Below are 13,195 nucleotides of genomic sequence, written 5' to 3' on the forward strand. Positions count from 1 at the left end.
CTAAGTGAATCTCACTGCAGCTCAGTTACACAGAGAAAAAGAAAAGGAGAGAAGAAGAAGAAGGTAAGGGAAGGAAAGTGAAGGGAAGGGAATTGTGTCTAAAGAGTAAAATCTTATCAAAAGAAATCTGGTACAAGGAAAATACCTCCTGGGCAAAATCCTAAATGATTTGAGCTGGCATCACGCTGCTTTAGCTTGGTGCCAGTTTCCTCAAGGGAAAAAAGTTTTGGTTGAACACGGGGTTGAATGAGCCTCAATGCCTGAGAAGGACAGGGGTGGAAGTGGACTGATTTCTTGGCCTTCTATCTATACCTACATGATCTTCTCTTGTAATTTCCCCCTAAAAATTGGTTAAAACCAGTTCCCTTACACATGACATTTCTCTCACAGTGTTTGGCACAATATGCTATTAAACTTATAGAACTTGTATCATGCTTCATGCATTACAGAAATAGTCTCAGTGTTGCTTTCTGATGCACAGAGTTTGACCAAACGTTCATTCTGAAATGCTCTTTACTTAATAAAAGAAATAGTGAGGACCACAGATTCCTATTTAGAAATGCCAGGCTCTATTAAATACTGCCAGTCACTGATACAGAGAGAGTGACTTCAGGCCCAAATCTCTGTTCATGAGATTTGTGGGAATACTTGATTTTACTGTTTGAGGCTCAATCTGGGAAAAAAGAACATGTTAAGTCAACTCAGAAAGAAATTATTTCTTTGTTCATAGTGAAATGAAATGAACTTTTCTTTCTTTCCAATGTCAATTTTAATAATGATTGCAATGTATCATATTACTGTGACATAACAAGCTAACACTTGTCAGCTAAGCACCATAACTGACCTCATATACCCTCTTAACAAAATAAAGATATTAATTAAAGCATACCTTAAACTCCTCAGTGTCATAAAGCTAGACAAATTACCATGTGCCATAGCAATTTTTAAGCTGGGAATCAGTAAACAGCAGGATGCAGAGAGGGTGTTCTGATGGAAAATATATTTCAACATACTGAAATAAATGTTTATTTCCCTGTTTCCCACCAATGTAGTGGACTGAACTCAGTGACTCTATCATCCTTTCCTATCTCTGACCACAGAATTTGGGCTCTCCCACTTGTTAAGAAAATCTTATAATAATGGGACGCAACATATAAAGAAACTATTATGCTGCCATGAATTTTTTTGCATGTCATCTAGTTCTGAGATGGCCCCACTGCTACTCCATTTGGGTTTTCTGAAATTTAGTTCCTCTTTTGTCATTCTGAAATGGTTACTAAAACTGTCTCAAAATTGAGTGTCATGGTATTAAAGCATTTTATGATTTCTACCTTTAAGGTGCTGTATAATCCTTAACATCATTAACCCAGCATTAAGCATAAGATCAACTCATTGCTCTCATTAAAGAAGTCCACCTGTAGCAATCAATTTGATTTTTTCCCTTACTCCCACCTACTTGGCCTTTGAAATAATTTTACAATGGCTATTACCTGAAAATTGCTTCTCACTGGGACCTTTTAGTATCCAGTCCCAAATCAAACTTTGAGTCTTAGAGGAGAGAAGGCAGATGGAGCCACCCGCACCCATGCAAATCTATTTACTTGAGAGACTTGTCCAGAATTCAGTGTGGAGATCTCTATAATCAGAGAAGTTTCTGCATGCAAGCTAATTAGCTTCTTCACAAATGGAGATAAAAAATGAGAACAATCATAACACTACTGACCTCTTCTTAAACTTGGAAACTTCTAACACTAGAAGTGCTGTCAATACATGGCGGGAGGAAATATCTACTTGTCATTTGTCAGTGACGAATTACTTGAACTTTTATGGGTTCATTTTTTTTAAGCATTCTAACATTTTGTTACTAAGGCAGATTTTTTGTTTTATTGTTTCTTTCAAGTGTGCTATACAACCACAGTTACCAAATAAGTTCCTGTGAGTCATAAGCAGGTGGGAAGCAGTCAAGACTCTATTGATAGCATTATTACTTTTTATTATTATTTGCAAATGTTCTTGCATACCCACTTCTTTCTGTTTGGTTCACAATCAACTTCCCTCAAAGATGCATAGAAAATCTACTGTTTTGTATATGCTCTGTCAAACGGGAACAGAACTGAAGTTCAACACGTCTGTTTTGGAACCAAGTGTAGTCAAAGGTTAAATAAATGCAATACAGTTGTAAGCCAAGAAAAGAAAACCCAAATCTAAGCCCTGATAGTTTCTGAAATTGCATGCCTTTGGGCAAAGTCTCAAAATGCCCAAAGAATGCCTGTAGGAACTCACAGCACTGTCATTTTTCTCAATTGTAGAAAATTCTACTAAGTTCACAGAAGCACCTTCCAGCAATATGTTATTCTGAATTTCTTATGGTCTATAAAATTGGAAGAAAAAAAAAAAGAATCCTTTTATTAGTTATTTTTTCAGCTTAAATGAATTTTGCCCATCCTTATATAGTGAAAACAATGAACAGAAACTCTTTTGCAAAATACTACTCACAAGTTTGCTGTAAATCAGTTTCCATTCCTTTCTCAGCTATATTGCTGAAGAAAATTATGTGGCTCAGAGTTCTATCACTCACATAATTCAAGTTTTCTAAGCGACCAAATGAGTTCTATTGGATTTTTCTCACAGCAGTGTTTCAGAACCTGCTCTTTCTGAAGTAACACTTTATTTCAACCAATCACACAACAAAAGAATCATTAGTGGCTCTGGTTACTAATCCTTTCCCTCTTGCAAACAGTCTACAGAAGAAATGCTCTACTCCAGACTATGTGCTGTATGGCTGATCTGTTTTCTTTGACACTTGGGGGATGTGGTTTCTAAGGCAAGAAACAACTCAGTGCTTAATGCTGTCATTATGCTGCATTCTTGAAGTCCTCACTTCTGACATATTCAGGCAATGAATCATTTATACCTCTTTTACATGCATATGCACATACATCAAATTACAAATACAATTATAAAACAATACACAGCCGTTTTTATCACTTCAGAAATCCACAATTTCTGTTATCGTTGAAACAGAAGTAATGGCTAATCAGAAACTTTCCTGGGTATGTTACTTAAAGACAATTATGCCAATTTACTATAATTCCCTGTAACAAAACAGGGAATTTTTGAATAATTGGAGCTGTATAAATTTGCATAAGTATTGAATTTTCAAAGGGTCATTTTCCTAGGCCAGCAGATACCCCCTATATTATGCATAGTACATATTCCAGTCCTGAAGTCATCTGCCCTCTAAGACAATCAAATTTCATGATCCATGAGTCGCTTACCATTTATTCTGCAGGCCATCGTTTTATATTTTAAATGAAATATTTCCAGGCAGTTTAGTAGAAGAGAAAGGGGAGATTGGCTGACAGTTCTGGAGGGTCAAACCATATTTGTTAACAAGAAAGGCACAATAGGTAGAGCAGGAACATTACTCAACACTGCTTTGAAGGAACCCCTCTGTCCCATTTAGGCTTTCACTCTTGCCTCAGGCAACTCTGTCTGGCACTGTCAGGTAGATCTGACTCCAGTGGGAATCACAGATTGCTCCAAGACGTAACACAGTCTGTGAGATGGTCCTGATTTTTCATTTGGGACATCAGAGAACAGACACATCATGTCTCCACTTACCCTATGGCCTTCTCTTTCTCACTGAAAGAGTTTGGAAAGAAGGTTTATGCCAGTCATGGAAATACTGTAAGCTTATATGCGTAGTAAACACACTGAGCTTACCCTAGAAAAACCTCTAGATGTAGATTCTCACTCAGATACTCATATGTCTCACTACCTGAATGAATGAATTCACACACATATCTCAGTTATGCAAAGACCTGAAGCTATGGATTTTTTTTATTTTATTTTTTTAAGTGTACCCTGTAATGACATATTGCGCTTTTACACCTTTCATTTTCCCCTGTTGTCTGCATCCTGCTTATCCCACTTCAACCCAGTGTCCCAGATCTACAGAATCCACACTGACAAAGCAACTTTTATTTTCACCTTGTTTCAGGCCAATTCTTAGAAGCTGAAAAGTTTTTTGTTACAAGCCTACTACAGGAAGTTAAGAATTCTTGGCGTGATGCTAGTTGTGTTGCCTCTTGAAAACCCTCCTGCTGAATTACGGAATTAGCATTTACAAAATAGGTAAGTGGTATTGAGCCTGGCATACCCACGTGTCATCGTGGAGATCAGACAACTGAAATGCAATCACTACTGTCACAATAGTAATTGTAACCAAGGTAGTAACAGATTTACTGGCTGAAGCATTTCTTTCAAGTTATCAGGAACATTAAGTAGGAGGAACATAAATGTCCAAGACACATTTCCAAATGTACCTATCAGCTGTATTCAACTCAACTAGCTTTTGTCATCAGATCATTTAGTGTAAATAAGTGATAAAGGCTTTCTCTAAAGCCACTTTGATTCAGATAGGCTTGGAAAAAGAAATTGAACTCAACACTAAGCTAAGTGGGATGGGTTGCAAATAGAGCAGTTCTGATTTCAAGTCTTTTCCTCCAACTTTTTTGCCCTTCCTTCCTTCAAGCATTACCTAATTCTACACAACAACTGTTTTGTTTGTTTGTTTGTTTGTTTGTTTGCTTTCCATCTGTAAAAACAATCCAGTACATTCAGTACACATAGGGTTAAGTAAGGCCAACTTCGGGAATTTGATTCTTGTATTAAAGCACTTCTAGAATTTTTCTTATTTTGTCCATGAAGGTCTAAAAACACTGTTTGTATACTGACTAAAACTTTGACAACTTCTATTACTGGAAAGACTTGAGAATCACTGACCCATCTCTTTTCACTCAGTCCATTCCTTTCTGTTCATCAGATTCTTAAAAGTTGTCAGATACTCAGATAACTTGTAAGATACTGGAGCAGAAACAGTTCCTGTACATAAGCTGATGCTGTGGGGACTGCATTTCTAAGTCCTCTCAAGCACTGCACCAGAACTTATAAATCATATTTGCTGTGAAACTATTTGTAGGTCATTATGAGTGGCATGCTGGCTTTGAACAGAGGTACAAGCTTTTGTTGTCACTTGAAGATTTGTTTCCACAAAATATAACAAAGTGGTTGGAAAAAGAGAGAATCTCTCTTCTCATTCCCCAGTCCCTGAACTGCTGTCTGGAACTCTTGCCAACAGCAAAGAGTTTCCCTCTAGATGATGGATCTCAGCTGTACTGTTGTTGGCATCTGTGCTACTGTTGGAAACGCCATCAGCTCAGAAGCTATGAGACTTGATTCGGTCTCCTTTCAAGAACTCTCTCACCATCAGACAGTGGAAATTATTGCAGTGTTCTTTAGGGCATACAAAGATAATTTTTCAACAAAGAACCACTGGGAAAAATACTGAGAAGAAAGACAAATTGAATCATAGAGTGCTTGACCAAAGGAATGGAGCAACCAAGTCCACATCCCAAAACGAAGAGTAGAAAGGACTTTTCTGCTGCTTCTGCACTCCATTCAAAGACAGACAGAAAGAAATATCTGTCCCAATCTCTCTTCTGTAAGCTTCCTCAAAAATCAATGCTGCAATCTCTAGAAAGGGAAAGTTTTAACTGAAAAAATATCAGTGAAATAAATAACAGTACACGTCATGTCAGTGGATTTCAGCCCCAAAATAATAAATTATAGTGATGGTAGACAATTAATTGAATCAGGATATAACTTTAATGATAGCTACAAAAGAGAAGTAAGTTCTATGTGAGGAGTATGACTTTTATGACTTTTCTCACAATCACCCTAAATTAGTTGTATAAACAATTATTTCAGTTGCACAAGTCAAGGTGTGATTGACTTTCACAGACATATGTAGAGAAACAGGGATATTTGTAAACAGATTGTAGCATTTTTTATTCATTTACTTATTTTTTACAATACATACATATTGTAGAAAAACAGTAAAAAACGAAAGTATAAAAATTGGAACTTGTATGAAAACTCCATTGATTTTCAGAAAGGAACCAAATGTGAGCAATTCCTAAGGATTCTCTCCAGAAGACTCCATCGCCACTCTGCCTACAGTTTTCCAGGAATCTTCAGATTATTTAATGACAGTGAAACCAAAATGAGTATATTGCTAAATTTTTCAACGCGTTTTATACCCAATGCCAATTTATTCCCAGTTTTGAACTCAAAATGCAGATCATTACTTTGCTGTACTCTGCATATGTCAAGTCAAAAACTAAGAGCCATAAAAAAGAAATATGTCAATGATTAAAGAAACCAGTTAGCATTGCATTATTAGTTAGCATGCTTTCTGCTAGAGCTATGAAATCATTTACAGTTCTTTCTAAAGATCAACCATTAATCTTCAGGCACCTAAAGATTAAAGACTTCATCAGTGATTATCATAAATGGTGCCCTGAGCACACTGATTAAAGATACTTGTCATTATACCTTACAAGGAACAGTATACCAGTTCTCTTGCTATTTTAGAAAAATTATGTACTGGACATCTGCTGGAGTCCCAGTCACAACTAATCCCCATTTGCATAAGCAAGACACTGAAGAGTCCCAATCCTTTAAAACTATCCATTAAAAATGCATGCTTAAGCATGAGAGATGTTCCTTCCCTTCCATTTTCTTCCTTCTCTTTTTTCCTTTCTATGTCTTTCTCATATCATTTTATGATGCCCCAAGAAAAGGAGCAAGGAAAACAAGCTAGAAAGATGGTTGCTAAGCAGAAAAAAATATAGAAATCTGTAAAAGGAAAATCTACAATATAGTTCCTATGCACGGAAGGAATGGAAAGTATAAGATATATATTCCTCTTCTTGAAAATAAACTGAGCTTTCAGGACACACTGCAATTCCCATGATGGATCTTATGTGGGTTATTCTCTGGTGATAACCCACCTTGATCTGAAAGAGTGATATGTAGTGGTTTAATAGCACCAAGTAGAAGAATATAAGAACAAATTGCAAACGACTTCTGTGTGACGTAAAAGCATGGGGTTTGGTGTTTGGTTTCTGCTGTTATACTGAACTAAACCTCATTTTTTCATATATTGCTAGGAAGAAGAAAGTATTAGCAAATACTTACTGTGGGAAAGAACTCTGTAATCTTATATAAATGACACTCCTAGTTCCTGTATTAATCCAGACATAAACTTTAAGTCTTCTGGGATAGCTACATCAATGCTAGACGGGGAAGAACACTTCTCATCAGACACTGATGCCTTATTAGTGGGAAATCATGTGATTAATCAATTTGATTACCTACAAGTCAACTTATCTGCAGTGCAACTGCTAGCCAAATGAAAATAAGATTACTGTGAGTACAGCTTATTAATAACCTGCATTATGTCTTGATTATAACACAGCAGGCATGTGATGCACAATATTACAAAGTCATAAAAACATCCTGACAGCAGTGAATATGGAAGAGGTGTGTGGTGGAGAGTAAGGTATAAAATTGCAGAGGTGTGAGTGCCAATTTAGTTTTCAGTTTTTAGTCCAGATAATTTTCAGTCCTGCAAGGAACATTTTATTTTTATTCTTTTGTAGATGTAGTATCTGCAGATATTTTATATATCTGCAGATTTTATATATAGAGACATGCAGATGTCTAGTTTTTATGGCTGCTCAGATCACATGAAAGCATGAGTCTGTGTGATGTTCTGAGATGTCCAAACATCCAAAACAACACCCTAAACGTGGGAAGAAACAATTTACCAGTCACCACTGAGAACTGAGATGCCCTGAGAGAAACCAGCCACACACAGTTCATGGGTCTGCTTTATGCCACACAATCTCCCAAGTCCTTTTGAATATTGTTAATCCCCTCTGATATTTATATACCATCTGAGCATAGTTTATAAGTTGAAGAGATCCTTAGAAAGTAGTAGTACGTTTTCTTATTTTGCAGATTATTCTCTACTGATTTTTTGGCCAGGAAAGCATAGTCTTTCATGTTTATCTAACAGCAAAAGGCACTAATCAACAAGAAATAGCCTTGGTGTCATAAGTTTTCTTGAAAGGAAAAGCATGGCACAGAATTAAAATAAAATCACTTTGTCCTACACTCCGTCATGGTTCAAGAAACTCCCTGTGTACAGGTAGAGAGAAAATATTAGAGAGATGCGGACAAAGGGATGGAGGAAGGGAAGATCCCTGTTTCCCAGGTAGGACAAGAGTGGAAAGCTTAAAAATAATAATAATAATAATAATAATAATAATAATAATAATAATAATAATAATAATAAAATACCAAGGCTTAGAGAGGTTCAATTATTATAACTTTTTTGCTGAGATGAGAGAGGAGGATACTGTCAGTGGCGTTTGGAAGTCACTTGTGGAGAGCTAGGGAAGTCACACAGGTACAGTCCGGAGCTGCTGGCATTTAATTAACCTCCACATGGGTAAGTCAGAAGTGCAGAATGAGGAGCCTTCAGGATCTATCACAAAGCAGTAGTACCTCAGCAGTGCGAATGCAAAAGATTAACATAGTAAATGGTGAGAGGAGCTGATGATAGATATGAACCTTCCTTGGAAATGAAGCTAGTAATGTGTACTTTTATTAAAGAAAAGCAAATTGAGTAAAATTGAGTTTCATGAGGAACAAAAAGATAAAACTGGTTGTATGACCTAGAGATGATATATCAAGATAAGAACCATCTACTTCATATTCAGGGGGTACTTGGAGGCATGACATCAGATTTTTAGAACAATTCTAGCTTTTCTTAGAGCTCAGCACTGATGTAAATCCAGCTGCTACTGAAGCTAAATGTTCATATCTTGTCTGAACCATATCTCTAGTCATCTACTGAGTATGATAACACTAATGAGGAGAAAACTGACTTTTGTGAGCAAGTCTGCTTTACAATAGTGGAGAATTTATGAAGCCTATGAAATTGGATACATTATTGAGTTAATAAGTGCTTCAGAGATACTGAAGTACCCACTTGCCAAGGTTTTAAACTACACAGCTCCTAGTCTTGAGGAAGAAGGTGCAATAAGAATGATTTAGAACTCTTACCCATTACAAACTTCCACTCACATGGAAGTATTCTTGAATATTAATTGTGCTGCAAATGGTAGAGGGGAAAGCTCTTTTTTGTTTACTGACAGGAGATAGACCTCAAACGCTGGAAAATCCCCATTGTTCACAGGATGTCAGAGAACTGAACCAGCAGATTCAGTTCTCTTCAATAAGCATCAGAGAGAAGACATTTGGCCAGCAGATGCCTCTTAAGGTTGTAGAGCCAGAGACTCCTCAGATCAAGGACAACACAGAAATGCACATAATCAGCAGAACTGATTATGGAGATGAAAACAAAACAAAACAAAACATGAAAACCAAAACAGTTTTCCTGCACTGTATGCCATAAAAAAGAATTCTCTGAAGCCTCCTTACTATTCATAACAGCAGGGATTTTTCCATGCCCTGCTGCTCAGTGAAGTGCTTGTCTGTCTTAGAGGACAAGATATACTATTTGTTATAGCCTAGACTTTAACTGTATCAAACCACAGTACCTTACAACTAAAGAAAAAATGTAGTGGTATGTCTTGAGCTAAGGTATCTAAAAATTACTGACTTGGACACAAAACAGACAATGTCCAACCAAGAATATATAAAGAGGAATAGAGAAGTCTGTGGTTTTTGTCTAATAAGGATCTATTTTCATGATCACTGAAAGTGATTGCATAATTCCTGAATGCTGGACACATCTATAGACCAAATGAAGTTATCTTTTATGACTGTATTCAAACAGCCTTCAAGGGAATCTATACAGTTTTAAAGGGATATAAATTCTATTAAGAATAAAGCATTGCAGCACTGCAAGAAATATTACTACTCATTCTTTAATTAGCTATGGTTTTATATGAGCTTCAACATAAAACAGCAGCTAGTCATAAGGCCCGCACTTGGTGCCAGGCTTACCTCCTCAGAGTAGTTCCTTTCCTAGCTCGTAATTTGTACTTTTTACATTACACTAAGAGAAGTAATCTTCACTTATTATCATAAATCATGTATAGCATATGCAAAATCCATAGTCATAGCCCATCACAGTCTATTAAGTTAAAATGTTCAGATCAAGAACAGATGTCATGACTTATATAGGTTTCTCAAGCTAAGCAAATGCACACCTGGCCATGCAGAAGTGGAGTGTGCAATATTATATTTCTAATTGAACAGTTTGATGCTCAGATGACCTGCAGCACAGCAGAGAGCTAAAGCCTATTCATGACAGAGTACTTGATAGGTCACCTGCTAGTACAATAATCATGTAATAAATAATCCTTTAAAAAAAAAAAAAAAAAAAAAAAGGAAAGAAGGTCTGTAATCAAAGAAGATTAGTCAATCAAAGTGGATAGAAAATAGGGTTTGCACCTGATGCAAATATTCGGTAAGGAAATAAAGTTTCCTAAGCAATAACAGATATTTTTCTGCAGAAAATGAAATGAAAAATAGGAGATGGGAGTTAGTCTTTATACTGATCTTAAAACAGAGATTTGTCTAGAGGATAATGAAAAGTAGGAACCATTCTTCCAGTAAGCCTCTCTCTTCTGATGTAAAGACATACAGGGATTAATTTTTAAAGATAAACAGTTATTTAAATTTGTATGTTGGGACTGTCTACTAGAGAAGCAGAGGTCAATTTGTTTGCAAGTAGCATACAGTGACCCAACAGCTTCAACAGCAGCCTCAGGCCAAACATTCTCAGTTTGTGTTAATTCCCTGACAGCTCTCCTCCTACACCAACTGCCTGAGGTTAGTATATTATTAATATTTAGGTTGAAGAAAATACTTTTGACAGAAAGTTTGAGAGAAGTTGAAGGCAGCATTTTAATCAGAGCCCTTGAATTTAGTTTCCTAACAGTGAGATGATGCCAGTGTTCTAGGTTGAGGTTCTAGATTTGACAAAATAATTTTGACAAAAACAAACGAACAAACAAGAAAAACACTACAAAGCTAGCACTTTCCTGCTAAACAAACAAACAAACAAAATCCAATTATTCATTATTTCAAATAGATGACTTTGTTCTAAAAGCTGCACAACAACCTCTATCCATCATCTACAGTAAAGAGCAAGATCAAAGGCATATACTAATTATGGGACCTGCCTTGAATAAGGCAAGGTACATAACACCCCTTCAACAACACACACACAGTACTCATTCCTCAATATTTCTGACACAAGCCCTTCCAAGTTCCTTCTTGCCACCAGCTTTGGCTTACTGCTAATCACAACATTGTTAGTAATTACTCAAGGCCTCTGGTTGGTAAATATACGATCTGAAAACAAGGATCTTTTACTGAATAATTAATTTCACCCTAAAGCAGACATCTGGTCAAATGAACGCAACCCTGAAAGTTAATTGGCAATCAGGGGAATATCCATACTTCCTGAACTTTTCTGAGAGTGGTCTGAACACCCAGTAGCTGTGAATGCAAATGCCAGGTAGTTCACAGAGAAATGAAGTATTCTTCAAAAGAACTCCGTATATTAGTGACATAAACCAGAGTATATTTTTTCAATACAACATGAACATTTTGTGTGACCAAATAGAAGTGAACTATTATTGTCCACCCTTCTTACCTCTGATGAAGTGGGTTTGCAGTAGCCAGCTCCAAACACAAGATTTTCTAAAGACATACTGGATTGGTCTGGTCCTGTATCCAGGTTGCCTTTACCAAGCCATGAACCTTTCCCTGGACGAGCAAAACTAAATGAAGAAAAAATAAGAAAAATAATCAGAGCAGTTTTGTTAAAGAAGAGACATTTCCTCCCCAGTGAAGAAAATACTTGCAGTATTTATTTATTTGGCTATTTATTTCAAGTCAATGTCATAAGTCCAGACACCATGTTTCTCTTATTAAATGAACATTGTTCAATATGTACTAGCTAAAACTGTGTGAATGGAGCCTTCTTTCTTGGCATTCAGTCCAATGGGTTGGATGTTATTTTTCCTTCAGTTCTTCCTCTGCTCCCTTACATGTCTTTTTCCAGCCTAACATCTCAACAGGACAATCTTTTCCCTTATCCACATAGATAATGTTCTCATGCAACTATTCATCAGCTTGCATCTTAATTCATGAAGCATTTTTCTGGTGTTAATCATAACATTCTTCTTGTTTGAATTGTGTATGTTTCCTGTCTTATAGGATGAATTTCTTAATAATGAAAAACCATGTCTGCAGTCTGTTCAGCACTGTACCCACCAGAGTCCTGATGCTTAACTAGGGAACTTTGGATTAATCTGACCAGATGTCTAATCTAATGATGTAGGCTGGAGAGGAATGGACATATCCAGGGTGTGAGTCAACTCTTTCTGAAGTGATCCTATCAAAGAGGTCATTCCTAAAGCACTTAGTTGTTATTGTGGAAGAGAGTATAAAGAGAGGTAAGGATGAGTGCCTCATAAACAACTAAAATTAGGTGAGATAAACACTGTTAGTACATGCTGTACATAAACTACATCAAGATTTGGAGAGAAATCAGGCTACTCACGGAGAATACATTGAGGAAAAAAAAAATCTGAGTCCAAATACTAATGCAAGCAACCACAAGTGATCTTAAAAAGCACACAGGTAAAGGTGGAACTGAAATAATTAATTGCTCAGAAGAAAAAAATTCCATCATACTCAGTGCAGATGTCATGTCACTGAGTTTGTGCTACAGCTTTCAGACTAGGATCACAATTCACCATCAAATGATGCTCCCCACCCAGGTATCCCAAATTACCTCCTGTGAGAGGCAGCACTATAAAAACATTTTTCAACTATAAACTGAAAGAAACAAAGGCCAGAGGGCAATGCCATTTACTCTGCCAAAACTTTCCAATTTGAGCATATTCCCCTAATTCAGTGTTTATCACGAGGCTATGTCGGTTCAGATCAGCCATAATTCATGTATCTCTACACTTCATCCAGTTTTTAAGGATAGGCTTGAGTGTTGTCTGCATTACAGAAACACAGCAGAAATTAAAGAATCATAGAATCATAGAATCATTAAGGTTGGAAAGGATCTCTAAGATCATCTAGTCCAACCATCAACTCATCCCCATCATGCTCACTACATCTCTCAGTGCCACATCTACCCCTTTTTTGAACATCTCCAGGGATGGTGACTCCACCAACTCCCTGGGCAGCCTGTTCCAATGCCTCACCACTCTTTCTTAGAAGAAATATTTCCTAATATGCAAATGAACCTCCCCTGGCACTCGTTCTCTCGTCCTACCACTGTTAC

General features: G+C 36.8%; 1 protein-coding gene across 3 annotated transcripts in view; it reads right to left on the reverse strand.

Moving 5' to 3' along the window:
* The window catches only part of FAM135B (family with sequence similarity 135 member B), a 191,028-nt gene that overhangs the window by 43,913 nt on the left and 133,920 nt on the right, over positions 1 to 13,195 (reverse strand). For all 3 annotated transcript variants that reach the window (XM_025148187.3, XM_040695874.2, XM_040695875.2), the window contains exon 7: positions 11,546 to 11,672. In XM_025148187.3, the coding sequence (XP_025003955.1) occupies positions 11,546 to 11,672 (127 nt within the window). The remainder of the gene's footprint in view (positions 1 to 11,545; positions 11,673 to 13,195) is intronic.

This window comes from Gallus gallus, chromosome 2 (genome assembly GCF_016699485.2).
Source record: "Gallus gallus isolate bGalGal1 chromosome 2, bGalGal1.mat.broiler.GRCg7b, whole genome shotgun sequence".
In the NCBI taxonomy this organism is placed as follows: domain Eukaryota; kingdom Metazoa; phylum Chordata; class Aves; order Galliformes; family Phasianidae; genus Gallus; species Gallus gallus.